Here is a 15,892-nt window from a genome sequence, read left to right on the forward strand (position 1 = left end):
CCATACCTGCAGAAGCCAAGACAATGGATCTTGTAGTCTGTGGTATGTTGCAATAGCTAATCAGTTGTGCCAGCTAGTTGATTATTAGATGGGGAGTTATTGTCAATAATGAAGGTTCGCGACCTTTAAATTAATGTGGGAAATAACTATTTTTCAAGCAGAACAAAATGTTGCCACTTGTCACTTTTGGGAATGTTTCTCTTGTTTCACACATAGCTGCACATTGAACAGTATACTAGAGGCTGGAATCATAGTGTTGGAAACAAAGTTCAAACCACCTGAAAAACGGTCAAGTTGCTCATCTCTGTTTATGCTCTTAAAAACTTTTCAATTTAATTGGTTGATTTTTTTCTTGCTATCTGTGTAACTTGATCATATTGAATTGTTTTATGTGTTTTGATAATGTGATGCAAAAATCTCACTCTGTTGGAACAGTAACTTGAGATATGGTGGTAAATTCAATCAGAGGTGTTCAATCTTAGATAAGTGCATCGGCATTTTGGAACTGAAAGCTATCATTAATCTTGGGATCAACTCATAATTAAACAAAGAACAAGGAGATGGTAGTAGTGTTTTTGATTGGACCAACAGCAGACTCAATATAATACATTGCAGGTGACCCCTGCAATACGGCCATTTGAATTACGGAAATTTTCCCTTCCAGAAATTACAAATCACTACCCAAAAATTTGAGATATGGAATAAAATTCACTCTCATGGAATTTGTGTAGAAAAAAAATAAATAAATCAACCCAAAATTATTTTTTCCCAACTTGCCTTTCTTGGTGTATGTGCAGATGACGTGGTGTCATGTTACAGAAAAATGAGATATGACCCGTTTACTAGGAACGCAACCTCCCCATGACCCAGGGGCCACCTATAGTATTGTTGGTAATATTGGTCTAAACCTGACTTTATCTGCTGGAAAACCAAATTTATGTTTCATCTCTGCTCAGTGCTCATCACCACTACTTAACACTAAGTGCAGTAGAGTACAACAATACCCAGTTGACTAGTTCAGTCATATGCTTCAACCTAGAAAACCAGCACTTGTTATCCAACAACATTGCAAAAACACTGTAAATGCGCCTCTGGAAACAACAGGCTAGAATATAAGGCTCAAGACCTGTGAAGACAAAGAGTTGCAAAGAATGTAGAGTTTAATATGAGTAGCAACCTACAATCAAAAAGGAAAGAGAAAACTGTGCTGGTTGGTGCCACTCATCTCTGAATGGAAAGGTTGCGGTTTCAAAGACTCTTGCCGGTTTTGAGCACTAAACCTAGTTTGACATTCCAGTGCAGGACTGAGGAAGAGTCATACCTTCAGAGAGCCTGTCTTTTGGATGAGATTTTGAATCGAGGTCCCATCTGCTCTCTCAAATGAACCTTGCAAGATTCCATGTTTTTACGCAAGTTCCTTCTGGCCAATGTTCATCCCTTAGACAACACCTAAAAATACTGCATGGTTCTTTTGAAGGCTGACTACCTTACACCTGCTGAGGCTGCCAGCAGTAATGCCCAGTGTATGAGTGTCAAGCTAAATTCCATAATGCATGCTTATCAGTGGAAATTTGTACCAATTCACTGGTTACTATTGCTGGTCAATATTGTTCACACAGAATCACAGAGGAGGTCTTAGCATGGAAGGAAGCCATTTGGCCCATCCAGTCCATAACAGGTTCATGTTATGTTAACCCCACTCTCCCACCCTTCTATCATGGCCCTGAAAGCTTCTTCATACATTTATCCAGCTCTGTTTAGTATGCTACATTAAACCTACCACTACCACTATCCTGACAGTGCATTCCAGACTATAACTATCTGCTGTGTTTAAAAAAAATTCCTCACATTAGCTTTGGTTCTTTTACCAGTCACCTTCATTTGTGTGTCCTAATTCTTGACCCCATCACCAATGGGAACCGCTAGTCTCTATTCACTCCTTTCATAATTACAAATCTCCCTCTCACATCTCTTTGCAATGTTCTTTGTTCTAGGGTATCAACATAACTAAAGTCACTCATCCCTGGAATCATTAGCATTTCAGTAAATCTCTCCTGCACCCTCTCTAAAGCCTCTCCACATCTTTGCTAAGGTGTAGCGTCAAGAACTAGACACAATCCACCAGCTGTGGCTGAACCAGTGTTTTGTAAATGTTCATCGTGACTTACATCCCCTCGTACACCATGCCTCCACTTATACAGCCAAGGCTTCCACGTGAGTTTTGAACCATTTTTTCAACTTGCCCTTCCACTGCAACAATCCGTGCACATATACCTACAGATCTCTCTGTCCTCTTTGTCTTGGCACATTGAAATCCGATTTTATTAAACAGTTTAATGTAGCATAATATTTCACAAGCAATCACGGGGAACTGAATTTTATGCTCTCTGATGCACCAGATTGATTCTTTCCAGTGTGGAGGTGGGAATCTAATAAACTGAATATTAATGTCACTCTTCCTACTTCCCTGTGAAATTGATTGCTGTATTGTAGGTGGCATAGGCACTCTCCCTGTTTAGTCCACAGTAGCAAGTTGACTATAACCATAGAAGGATAATGGCAAGGTTATCAGAATGACCAAACACAACCTGAATTTGCAGTAATTCCATTGATGTTAGTATATCTATTAAGTCAGATAGATTGAAGCAATGTTGTTGCATCAGAAGGGTAACATTTAGTCTCTGCAATGATGATTCAGCCTGGCATGATACATGAGTGCACCAAGCAGAGCTTAAAACATAAAATTAAAACTGAATTCTGAACCTCAGCCACTGAACACTGGCTATGGTGCCGGTCTTTTGTAGGCTGTGTACCTCACACTTTTCCAGACTGCTGGCATTAATTCACAGTTTATGAGTGTTCAGCCAAATTCCACAATACATGTTAATACTGGAAGCCCTGAAATTTGCACCAATGGTTACTATTGCTGGCCCATATTGCTCCTATAGGTTTTTCCACACAAACACAGAGGGATCTCAGCATGGTATGAGGACATACAGCCCATTCAGTTCATACCAACCCTATGTAAGAACAATCCAGCTAGCTCCACTGTCCTGCCATTCTCCCTTAGCACTGCACACTCCTTCAGACACTTATCCAGCACCATTATGTATGGTAAATTGAATCCACCTCCATCACTACTCCTGGCTGTGCATTCCAGATTATAACCACCCACTGTGTAAAAAAAAATGTTTTCCTCATGTTAGTTTTGGTTCTCTTACCAATCACCTTCATTTGTGTGTCCTAATTATTGACCCCATCCTCAGTGGGAACAGTTCCCCAAAATGGCACTAGCAGAGTATTATGTTAGTTTGATAGATTCATTTTATAAAATTAATGATCAGTGCATTTTGTGCAATACCATTAACTACGTGCTAAACCAGCCTGTCACTCTGCCACTGACTACTCCAGGAAAACCGTATCTAATGTTTTTCAGTACTCATTGAGGCAATTCAGTATTCCTTTAGCTAAGGCAAACTGAAACATGTCATGCTTCAGGGGAACATCCTGGATATTTACAGGATCAGACACTTATTCCTCGGCAAGTGGAATGGGAGATATTAATGCGTAATAATTTAATCTCCCACATTTCTGATGTTAACAACAGGAAGATGAAAATAATTTGTAGACTGCAGTGACTGATGTGTGCTGTTTAACCTCAATTGGTTTTGCAAGGTTTTACTAGCCACATTATAACATTAATCAATTTACTTTGCATAACTGTAAATTTTAAACCCATGCTCAACCTGTGTGAAGTAAAACCATTTCTGGGCAGCTATGATACATATTTTAGGAAATCATAAGAGGCGGGTACTTGGGTATGTGTCAGATTGAGTTTCTGATTGCCCTCATGGGAGAGCTTTAGTCATTTTTAAGGGGGATGGACCTCCATCATGGTGTTTGTTAATAGAAAGGGCGTGAAGAGTGATGGTAAATGTGTTATTTTGACTCTGTACTGTCTTACGTTCCTGTGTGACTTCTCAGAAACAAATGCCCAATTCCTTCAACCTTCAGGTGAAGTGGCCATTGACATAGAAGCAAAATTATGCAGGTCCTGGATTCCTGAAATAAAAATGAGCAGCTGAAAATACTCAAGTCGAGGAGCTTCCATAGCAGGAGAACCAGTTAAAGTACATGCTGCCCAACTTGCTGAGCACTTCTAGCATTTTCTGAATTTATTTTGTATTTTGGCCAGGAGTATTTTAAGAACATGGTTAAATGTCACTATGTTTTGTGCATAACAAGGCTATGTAGAAAGGTACATTTACTCTGAGTAATCGCAGTGTACCAAAATGATCTCTGATTCATTAACCTGAATGAACCAACCATGCAGCTAACTAAATATTCACCAGTGTTGTCATTTCTGTAGATTTAATACAGCAATAAACATATGTTTTCTACAATCATAATGGCATAGAGATTAACCTGTGATTGCTTCAGGAGTCTTCCAGTACGTGTCAGTCCTTCCTTGCTGTCACCATGTTTACTGTTGCGTATTAGTCATTAGTTCTGTTTGTCTTCGTTGCGTATGTAATTATGCTGGATGTTCTAAATAGAATGAACGTACAATGTGATAAAAGGGTCAGCGTTACCATTGGTTGCTTGAAACAACTGGCAAAGCCTACTGTTTGACCTGCTGACTCTTTAACTCTCACAGCAGGCCATCAGCAATGTTATGCATATGACGGACTAATTCGTATTGGTTATGTTAATTTGATTAGTAATGATTATCGGAGCATTGAAGAAGTAGATAATCACATGTCAGATATGGTGCTTCGGTACTTTTAACACTTTACCATCAATTTTCCAAGTTCATGTACCAATGCAGCAAAGCTCATTGGGTACCTGGCTTGATCCTTTATCACAACTAACATTACATGCACAGGAAGACTGATTCCTCTTGAATGCTGGTCCCCACTATGGTCCATGATGTCCTGCTTAGACAGAGCTTGGAACACGAGCAAGAACAATCTAAAGTCAGAAGCAAAATGGAAGGCATACACCAACAGATGGGGAGAATGATGAGAGAATACAGAGAATGGCAAAGCAGAACTACAGAGATGAAAGGCAAGAGATGCACTATACAGACTATCCAACAGGAACAGTACAAGAGGAGTAATAGCATCCTTGAAGTTTCCTATGCCCCTCCGTACTGATTTCAGGACTTGATGATGTCAGAGGGAGAACATACCTTGAGTCTGCAGATTATAGAGATACATGATTCTGTTAGTGTCTCATCCACTCCCAATTATGAACTGATGGACTTAACCTTCCTCAGTCCCACGTAACACAGCAGTAATGTCACAAATAATATTGTTCTTGTAACTCCTATGATGCTTGTACTCATTACAAGCAGAAAATTCTTTCTCATCTTGCAATTTCTATTAATTATTGAAATTTGTTATTGGAACCAACTTCTTTTAAGATAATATATGAGGCACTGTTCCTTTCTAAGATCCCGAAATATTTGTCCTTGCAAAATCACTTTATGTTGTTCATTATTTTATATCTATAATGTTGGAAAATGCTTGTATGCTTTGAAAAGGTGGAGTAAATCTCAAAATATTATAAAGATGTCTCCCTCACTAATGCACTTCAAACAGTAAAATGATTTTCATCCAATATGAATGAGGATTATAGGATGGCCTAGTAGTTATTTCCTTGCAATACAGTAAGTGTGCCAGTTACACAACTAAGCAACCATGGTACTGAGTTCCTAGCCTACTTTGTTTACAAAACTGCCTGCTCAATGGGGCTTAGAAATTCACCAGTACCTGCACAAACAGGTCAACCCATCAAGAGGGCAAGCCATTTGTTTAAGTCGGAATTAGTTTTAAAAATTCATTAGCGGTAAGCCCCAAGATGTCAGGTGACTACTAAATCTATCTTTTTCCTTGTGCATCATGCCAAGGTAAGGTGAGGAAAGGGCCACAGAGTAAGTCCAAGAAATGAGGCTGGGTCTAGGGAGAGGCAGGGAATGGTTGTGAGGGAGAGAAGTGTGAGGGAGGTGGGATGATTGTTGTCCTACCAGAAGGGAGAGTATCATTGATCATGAGATCAGAGTCATCGGTCGTTACTTCTATGTATGACCCACAACCAGCCTGTTAAAATTCAGCCTACTGTTCCAATATTGATACCTTCCTGGGGGACAATGTAAAGATAACCTGTTTCCATTTCCTCATCACAATCTAATTGGCTACAAAATGTCAGTTGGAATAATCAACCTCAATTAACCTTGGTGTTCATTGGGAAATGTTCAAGTTGACCCACAGCCTCCTCATTGCAATTGAGAGCTCACTAATTCAGAGCTTATGGTTGCACACTCATGATACCAAATCAAACCACTTTGGCAAAAACTTCTTCATCAGGATCAACTGATTGTCTTTAAGCTTCCAAATTTATAAAAAATGTAATATTGTTTTATGTTAATTTAGAAAATGAATATAACAGCCAGTGCTTTTGTTGAATCTGATGGATTTTTTTTTCAAAATATTGAGTAAAATTGTATGCTCCGTACTATTGACGTGAAATGTTGAGTGCCAAAAAGAAAGTATTCAGGAAGCAACAATTAATCAAGGATTGTCAAGCAATCAGGGTATTTTCAAACTGCTGGATTAATGTAGATGCACTTTCAGTGTTTATTTCTGCCTTTTCACATCTTTGGTTAAGTTAGTGCCAAAGAGAATTAATTGGGTTTAAGCCTAAGTTAATATGTAATTAAGGAAACTCTATAAAATACTGACATTCTCTTTCCCCTCCTTTGACTGTAGAGAGAAACTATTCCAGCCTGTGTGAGAAGCAGCCAATTGGAAGGCTACTTTTTCGACAATTCTGTGAAGCCCGACCCGACCTTCAGCACTACATAAATTTTCTTGACTTGGTGGTGAGTTGGTTGTAGAATCTATTACAGGAGAATAATGTCATTGTGGCAATGTGCCTAAAATCTTGAGTAGTGGTGTCAGACCATGTTTTAATAACCTGTTATTTTTTTACTGGGCCTTCACATATGGTGAGGTACAGGAGTGGAGGAATTCACTAGAAATTGCCTTTCTAAGAATAACTCCCTGAGAGGTTGTGTGATATTTCTTCTCCACTGAATGAATGAATCCCCTCAATCCTGCTCTGTAACATATCTAAAGGAATTCCTTTCTCAGTCTGTCTAAGGGACAGGATTAACGATCACTCGGAAAGACAGGGACTAATCAGAGATAGACAGCATGGTTTTGTCAAGGACACATCCTGTCTGACCAATCTGATTACATTCTTTGAAGAGGTAACAAACCGTATTGGTGAGAGCAGTGCAGTAGATGAGGTTTACATGGACTTCAGTAAGGGCTTTGATTAGGTCACGCATGAGAAGCTAGTTCAGAAGATTTAGGGCCCATGGGATCCAGGGCAAGTTGATAAATTGGCTTGCCAATAGGAAACAGGGTGATAGTAGAGGGTTGTTTTTGTGATTGAATGCCTGTGACTGGTGGTGTTTCACAGGGATCGGTGCTAGGACCCTTGCTGTTTGTAATATTTGTGAATGATTTGGATTTGGGTGCAGGAGGCATGATCAGTATGTTTGTAGATGACACTAAGATTGGTGGAATTGTTGATAATATGGGGGGTAGTCTTAGGCTACAGGATGATATTAATGTGTTGGTGAAATGGGCTGAGAAGTAGCAGATGAAGTTTAATCCTGGTAAATGGGAGGTGATGCATTTTGGGAGTACCAAAGAGGCTAGGTTATACATCATGAATGGTAGGGTCCTAGGAAGTATAGAGGAACAGAAGGCCCTTGGTGGATCCAAGGATTCTTGAAGGTAGCAGTGCAGGTAGATAATGTGGTTAAGAATGCATATGGGATGCGGACATTCGTTAGTTGGGGCATTGAATAGAAGAGCAGGGAGGTTATGCTCCAACTTTATATAACATTGTTTAGACCTCAGGTGATGTACTGCGTGCAGTTCTGGTCACCACTCTGTCGAAACGATGGCACAGTGTTGGAGAGAATGTAGAGGAGGTTCACCAGGAGGTTGCCTGGGATGAAGTGTTTCAGTTCTGAGGAGAGAATGGAGAGGCTGAGTCCGTTTTCCCTTGGGTGGAGGAGGTTAAGAGGAGACATGACTGAAGTATGTAAAATTATGAGGGATTAATATAGATGGGCAAAAAGGTTGGCGTGGACATGGTAGGCCGAAGGGCCTGCTTCTATGGTTCCATGACTCTAGCTCAAATATGAAATGCTAATTTTTGACAACACGGCAATAATTTGTGCAAGCATTAGAGGCAGAAACAAAAGTAAATTGACTGTCTCATTTCACAGAATATGGCAACTAGTTAAATTAAACATTTCCCGGCTTCCAGCTAAAATTAATAGTATTTATATATTTTGCTCTTTCTGTAAAATTTCTCAGTGCTGGAACTAACACAATAATCACTTCATAGAAAATTATTTTCTTTACTTACATTGCCTGGAAAACAAAAGGGATTATTAATTTTGAATCTTCATAAAAGACATTGCTAAAATGACACATTAAAACCTTACAGTTGGTGATGTTTGGTGCTGTGAAATGTGCCCTATACCAATGTGGAATCAATCTAATATCAAGTGGTATGGACTTAGCAAATAATAATTGTGCAGTCAGATGCTGCAAAACAACAAATTTCACAACATATTTTAGTGATAATAAACCTGATTCTGATTCTATCTGTTTAAAAATGTGCTTAATTTAACCATAATTATTTTAACCATAATTATTTTGAAAATTTCTTCTTTATGCTATTGTGATGGTCAAAACTGATGAGGCTAATATTGCAACAGGATAGGTTGAAATTATTTCAAACTATTTTTGTCTCCACTGCTATTCATTGTTAAAGTCTAGTTTGCACTTGAAATACAAAGAAAATCTTTAAAATCTTGCTTTCTTTTATTATAATCAAGGAGAACTTGTGAACGTAATATAGACAAGCAATTTTTTCCCCCTCAGACATTTTTGACATTTCCCTTATTCTGCTGGGAATGTCTAACGATAATCCTGATGGAAAGTTCTTCCCATTGCTGCTAAATTTAATTTTGGTACTCCTCTTGATAGTTAAAGTATAATCTATTGCAATGTTATTCATGCAGGAGGGTAACTAAGGAAGGTGTATGGCTTATTAGGGACCAAAAAAAGTTAAGCCACGTGTGGATGAGGAGAACGTGGCTCAGGTTCCAAATGGATACTTTGCAGATTTTTTTTTACAAAAATGAGGAGTGGCGCCCAATGAGAATGAGTGTGGGCCTTTGGGTGGCATTTTCATATTAAAAGAAGAAACGTGGTGGTCTTGCATCTTTGAGAATGGATAAATTGCCAGGTCTGTATAAAAATGTTCCAAGCTGTTAAAAGGAGAAGGGTAGGAAACTACCAAAGCACTATCATAAGATATAGGAGCAGAATTGGGCCATTCAGCCCATCATGTCTGCTCTACCATTTGATCAGAGCTGAGTTTTTTTTCAACCATCTTCTCTCTGTAACCCTTAACCCCCCGACCAATCAAGAACCTATCAATCTCTGCCTTAAGCACACTCAATGACTTGGCCTCCACAGCCCTCTGTGGCATTGAATTCCACAGATTCACCACCCTCTGGCTGAAGAAATTCCTCCTCATCTCAATTCTAAAGGGACATCATCCCCTTATTCTGATCCTAGACTCTCCTACTAATGGAAGCATCCTCTCCAGGTCCACACTATCCAGGCTTTTCAGTATCCACTAGGTTTCAATGAGATGCTCCCTAATCCTTCTGAACTCCAACCAGTACAAGCCCAGAGCTAAAGAAGGGGTGCCCCTGGACTGGAGATCTGCTAATATTGCACCACTGTTTATAAAGGAAAGGAAGGGATAAAATGAGTAATTACAGACCACTGGTGGGTAAGATTTTGGAATCCGTTGTAAGGATAGCGTAACTTCATTTAGAAAATGATATTATTTGTTAGGGGAAGATGATATCCGGCTAACTTAATTGGATTTTTTTGAGGAGCTAGCAAGGAGTCTTTCTGAGGGCAGTGCACCTGTGTGGATCTTCGCAAGGCTTTTGACAGGGCCGGCCCTGTCAAAATATAAATGTGAAAGGAAATGTGTCAAATTGGATCCAAAATTGGCTCGGTGGCAGGAAGCAGAGGGTAATAGTTGTCGAGTGTTTTGCCGTGAAGACTGTCATCACTGGGGTTCCACAGTACTTGGTACTTGGGTACAAGGGTACTTGGTACAAGGGTATTTGGTCTCCTGCTTTTTTCAGTACAGATTAATGATTGAATATAGCGAGTTTGATAAAGAAGTTGGCAGGCAATACAAAAATTAGTGGTGTGGTTGCCAATGAGGAGGAAAGCTTTAGACCACAATCTGGTCAGTTGGCAGCAAAGCAGCAAATGGAAGTGTGAGGTAGAGCATTTGGGGAGGTGCAACGAAGCCAGGGAATCCACAATAAATGGAAGAATGTTGAGTGGTGTGGATGAAGGGAAACCATGTATGTCCATAAAACCTTAAAGGCACCAGGACTGCTCAATAGGTCAGTTAAAGACGCATATGGATGCTTTCCTTTATTAGTCAAGGTGTAGGGTATAAGAGCAGGAATGTTATACTGGAATGTTATACATCGCTAATTCTGGTCAGCACATAATGAGAAAGATGTGATTACATTGGAGAGGGTACAGTGGAAATTTACAAAGATGTTGCCAGGACTGAAAAACTTCAGTTGGGGTTGATTTCTTTGGAACAGAGCAGGCTGAGGAGAGATGAGGATGAGATGTAGAAAATTATGAGGGATCTAGACAGTGAAAAGTGGAAGGACCTAGAGGGGTCAAAAAACAGAGGTTATGGATTTTAGGTAATTGGTCGAAGAATTAGTGCAGAAAAGAGGAAGACATATTCCATCCAGAGGTCAGAAACTCTCAATACATTTAAAAAGAAAGTGTGTGTGAAGGGTTATAACCTGCGGGGGAGCCACAGGCCACGTACTGGCAGATGGCTTAAACTGAGTTCATCTTGTACAACCAGCCATGGACCAAATAACCTCCTCCTGTGTCACACATTTTCTTCAGTTCCATGATTCTCCAGCAAACCAAGGGGCATGTAAGGGTTAATGATCTTTAAGTGAACCAACTCAAAATATGATGGTGTGCCAAGTTTGAATGAGTCACATATGGAACCTTAATTTTGACCAAGTAATTTGTTTAAAGCTCTTGGGAGTATGCCATCAGTGGAGTTAGACCTACAAATCATGGATTAGACAAATGTATGAGTGTCTAACAGCCCCTAATTTGAAAACTGACATCCAGTAACTGTTTTCCAATGCATATTTCAATCTGAATTCGAGGCAAGGCACCTCTCCTTACCTGTGTTTGAGTCTTTGTCAGTGTTCGTATATGTGAACCTCCCTCATACTAACTTCCCCTGTCTTGTACTGTCTCTTGTTCTGTTTAGTAGATCCTCTACACCTTTCACTTTCTGCCAGTGTTTCATTTCCCAAGCATTTGTGCTTGTTTCTTTCGCAACCTATTCCCAATCCTCTAGTCTTTTTCTCTCTTTGCCTCTGTGTTTCCCAAGCTATATTATTCTCTAACTTTCCCTGTTTTTTCTCTTCTTTTTCAATCTCTCACCATGTTAATCTGTAGCTCTAGGTCTTCTTTGCACATCAATCTGTTAATGGATTTTCCCCCTTCTCTGTCTCCTTCAGTCTGCACACATGCACCTCTGTCTCCCTGCCCTTTTTTCCGCTTTCTCTCGTGCTCTCTCTAGAGCTTTTCCATCTTCAGCTGAATGAGCATTCATAGTATCGAGGGAAATTTCTGTTCTGAAATATCCCGATTGATCTTAAGGATATTTTTCAGTGCCTAATTGTATATATTCCAGGGAATAAATACACACGTCATCCATTTATTTCCAAGAAGTTTTGAAAAGTTCAGGATTATATTTGACCATACTTAAATGTGACAGTTTCTTTAAATACGTCTGGAAGTGTGTGCTGATTGCACATATGCACATCTTGCATGGGCTTCTGTTAATGTCCTTCCAAGTGCTGGATCAACATGGATTCCTTCCCCTTCTTGCATCCATCCAGCAAAATCAAAGGTCTTCATTAATGGGTACTTTGCAAAATTCATGAGTTGGCCTCACCATTTGCTGAACCATGCATGGCCTACCCTTGAGGAGCGAGCGGACCAAAAATCATTGTATAGTGTGTACGTACTGCAGTTTCAGGTCTTACATATTATAGCAAAACAGAACAACACAAGAAAATAGGAGCAGGAAGAGGCCACTCGGCCCCTCATTTGCCCCACCATTCAATATGATCGTGGCTAATCTCCCCATAACTCATCTCTTCTATGCCATTTCCCTATAGCCCTCAACTCCCTGATCTTTCAAAAATCTATCTACTTCCACTGAAAATATCCCCAATGATCTAGCCTCTACAACTTCCAGGGTGGAGAATTTCAGAGAAACAGTGCCCTCTGCGAGAAGAAGCAGGCCCCATTTCACCTTGTTGGCTCTTGCCCAGCAGTCCTGCCCACGGCAACAGTTTAAGGCCTACCATTTCTCCTCTGCACCACAGGAAGCTGTTCAGTGCTGCTCCCATTCTCAAAGTCTGCATGTTGTGCCTGCCCCAGCTCCTCATGGGTAATAGCAGAGGTGGTGCTGGCTACCTGTTATCGCTATGAAGGAGCTTCTGTCTGACCAGTTAGTTTTCTGCAGCAGTGTTAACCATATAGAGGGTTCCTGTGTTTTCCTAGTTTTGAGTTTGCAAGCTTCTAGATGACGGTGTTTCCAGCACTGACTTTACTTCTCACCTTCTCAACATGCCTCTCGTGTTCAGGCTTACTCTGAGCTAAAAGTTGATGAGAGCCAAAAGTGACATAAGGAGAAACCTTCTGACACAGTGAATGACTGGTGTCTAGAATGCACTGCCGAGGGCAGTGGTAGAGGCAGATTTGATTGCAGTATTCAAATGGGAGCTGGAGAGAGCTAAGAAGAAATGAAATTGCAGGTCTGTGGGGATGGAGAGGAGAGTGAGACCAGCTAGGTTGTTCCTACCTGAAGGTGGTAAAAGCCCAATAGACTGAACACTCTCTTTCTGTGATTGTGAAAATGGATGTGCACAGTGAGTGAGACAAACATTGTTCCAATTGATGTTTAGCTTTTTATTCACGTCACAAACGAGCAAGCGGATGAGACTGACCTTTGAGATGCTTGGCCTTGGGTTAAATTGATTGGTGTAGCAATGGACAGTAATCTAGGCTGGTGTAAGGTTCTAGTGATCTCACACTGGGCAAACTGGTCTGAGTGCACTTTTGTAGTTTGCTAGCAGCATAGATAAAACTATAGGAGGAACTCAGCAGGTCAGATAGTAGCTATAGAAGGAAATGGACAGTCGACATTTTGGGTCGAGACGAAATGTCTTCTGGACCAGACGAAGGGTCTCAACCCAAAACATCAACTGTCCATTTCCCTGCATTGATGCTGCCTGACCACCTGAGTTCATCCAGTGTTTTGTGTGTTGCTCCAGATTCCAGCAGCTGCTGTCTCTTGTGTCTCTAGATACAACTACATGTGTTTGAATGGAGGTAAAATTTGTGTTAAAGACTGAAATACACTTCCTTGTATTAGGCCATTGCATCGAAAACACCAATCACTATGTCTTCCTCTGCTTGATGTAGAAGTATCATTGTTCTCCAAGATTTTAAATCGCGTGGACCAGCTGAAGGTCTCTGCTCATGTCATTGATCATCCAAGGCAAAGTCCAATGATTGGCAATGTCATAGCTGTTGAGAGCTGAATAATGACATCAGCAACTTTGCACAGGTGTTAATCCATCTAAGCAGCTATTCACAGCAGGAATCCTTGTGATGTATCCATACCTCTAAGTTTTAATTAACTGGGGGTACTATTATACAATGTGAAAAATAACCTTTCAACTTCTAGAGTATTGACATAAATGAGGAACAAAATACAAACATTGTCTACATTTCAGGACTATACCAGTGTTAAACTATTGCCTATCAAGATGTGCAAGCGACAAAATACTTCCTCAGTTTTTTCTTATTGGTCACATTCTTCAATAACATTTCCAAAAACGGTTCATGAATTCCGATAAATGAAGTCTAGTTTCACTATAGCACCGCCCACTTTTAATGACTGTAAAGAACTGACTTGCCTGACTATTTTTGGGTATGAAAAGTCACATTGACGTTAAAAATCCAGTTACCAGAACACTATCTTCTGTCATTTAAGCGCTATCTGTGGAACCCTGGATTAATCTTTAACTTTATGTAGACAGTGAAAACAACTAGCTTTGTATTCTACAGTGTGTTTGGAGCCCTGATGAATTCTCACCAATCTGGGAATCCTGTGGTAAGTCTCTCCTTCCTCCTTTGGTTTGGAGATCTGACTAACAGTTTATATTATCAAAATAACTTATGATTATTGTTTAGAAATCAAAGTACTTTAGAGTCGTACAGCACGAACACAGCCCCTTTGGCCCTTCGAATCTGCACCAATCATCAACCACCCATTTTACACTAATCCTACGTGAATCCCATTTTTTATTCTCCCCACACTCTCATCAACTCTGCTGAGATTCTGCCACTCACCTACACACTAGGGGCAATTTACAGAGGCCAATTAACCTACTAACCCACACATATTTGGGGTGTGGGAAGAAACTGGGGCACCCAAAGGAAATCTGGCCATCACAGAGAGAACTTGCAAACTCCACACAGACGGCGCCTGAGGTCAGGATTGAACCCTGGTTTCTGGTGCTGCCCTTTTAAGAAGAATAAACTGATTTTTAAACAAGAAGGTAATAGTTGAGAGAAATTGTTCTTCTTGTGGGGATTTTTCATGCAAGGTCTGTTCTTGGAATGGAATATCCTTCTGCAAATGTGAAGAGCTGGTCCTTTGAAGCATTTTGTCCTTGGCAAAAGGACGGCACCAATTTAAGGAAGTAGCTCACCGTCACATTCTCCGGGGCAATTACAGATGGGTAAGAAATGCTTGCCTTGCCAGTGGTGCTCACATTGCCCAATTTTTTTAAAATTTCATTTTAAAAGAACTGCTCAAAGATTGATAAGATTTTTTTTCTTATTCACCGAGAGATGTGGACATACTTGGACAGGTATTATTGCCCATACCTAATTGCCCACTAACAGATAATAGTAAACCACTGTCTTAGATGCTATTGGATACGGGGTTTTAGGATTCAGATTTAGGGAGGAATGACCATGTATTTCCAGGACAATATGGTTTGTGATTTGAGGGGGAACCCACAAGTGATGGCATTTCCACCCATACCTCCCAGATCATAGAGACTGGGAACTTGGCAGGTGAGATTGAAGAAACCTTGGCAAGTTGTTACAGTGCCTTTTGTACAGGTACAGTGAATCTGTGATGGAGGGTGTAAACATTTAGGGTGAAAGATGGGATAGCTATCAAATTGGTTCCTTTAGCTGGATTACATTAATTATCCTGAGGTTTGTTGAAGCAACATTCATCCAGGCACTTGGGGAAGGCAACACTCACCATAGGATGTCTGGCCTGAGACCTCTCTTGTAGCCACAGTTTTAATATGGCTTCTCTGGTTAAGTTCCTGGTCGGTTGAAAATCCATTGATTGTCACAGACAGGTGGTTGGACTTCCTCCTGTTGGAGATGGTCACTGTATTGCAGTTGTACTGAGTGAATGATTCTTGCTGTTTTGCAACCCCGGTCTGAATGCTCTGCTTGTGGGCATGGACTGCTGCACTATTTAATGAGCTGTGAGTAGAAGACGCCAGAACTGAGGACTTATACTTGCCAGGAAACACTCAAGCTGAGACTGCTTTCTGTAGGAAAGAGAAAGTTGGCAGTGACCCAGTAGATATCATTAAAGTTATGAC

The 15,892-nt window shown here is 40.4% G+C and overlaps 1 protein-coding gene across 2 annotated transcripts in view; it reads left to right on the forward strand.

Annotated features, from left to right (window-relative positions):
* The window catches only part of LOC127576641 (G protein-coupled receptor kinase 5-like), a 198,702-nt gene that overhangs the window by 100,176 nt on the left and 82,634 nt on the right, over nt 1-15,892 (forward strand). The window contains exon 3 of one of the 2 annotated variants that reach the window (XM_052027214.1): nt 6,771-6,883. In XM_052027214.1, coding sequence (XP_051883174.1) covers nt 6,771-6,883 — 113 coding nt within the window. Of the gene's footprint in view, nt 1-6,770; nt 6,884-12,988; nt 13,121-15,892 lie in introns of those variants that run through there. The other variant, XM_052027215.1, reaches the window with a different exon arrangement.

Source organism: Pristis pectinata, chromosome 12 (assembly GCF_009764475.1).
Source record: "Pristis pectinata isolate sPriPec2 chromosome 12, sPriPec2.1.pri, whole genome shotgun sequence".
NCBI lineage: Eukaryota > Metazoa > Chordata > Chondrichthyes > Rhinopristiformes > Pristidae > Pristis > Pristis pectinata.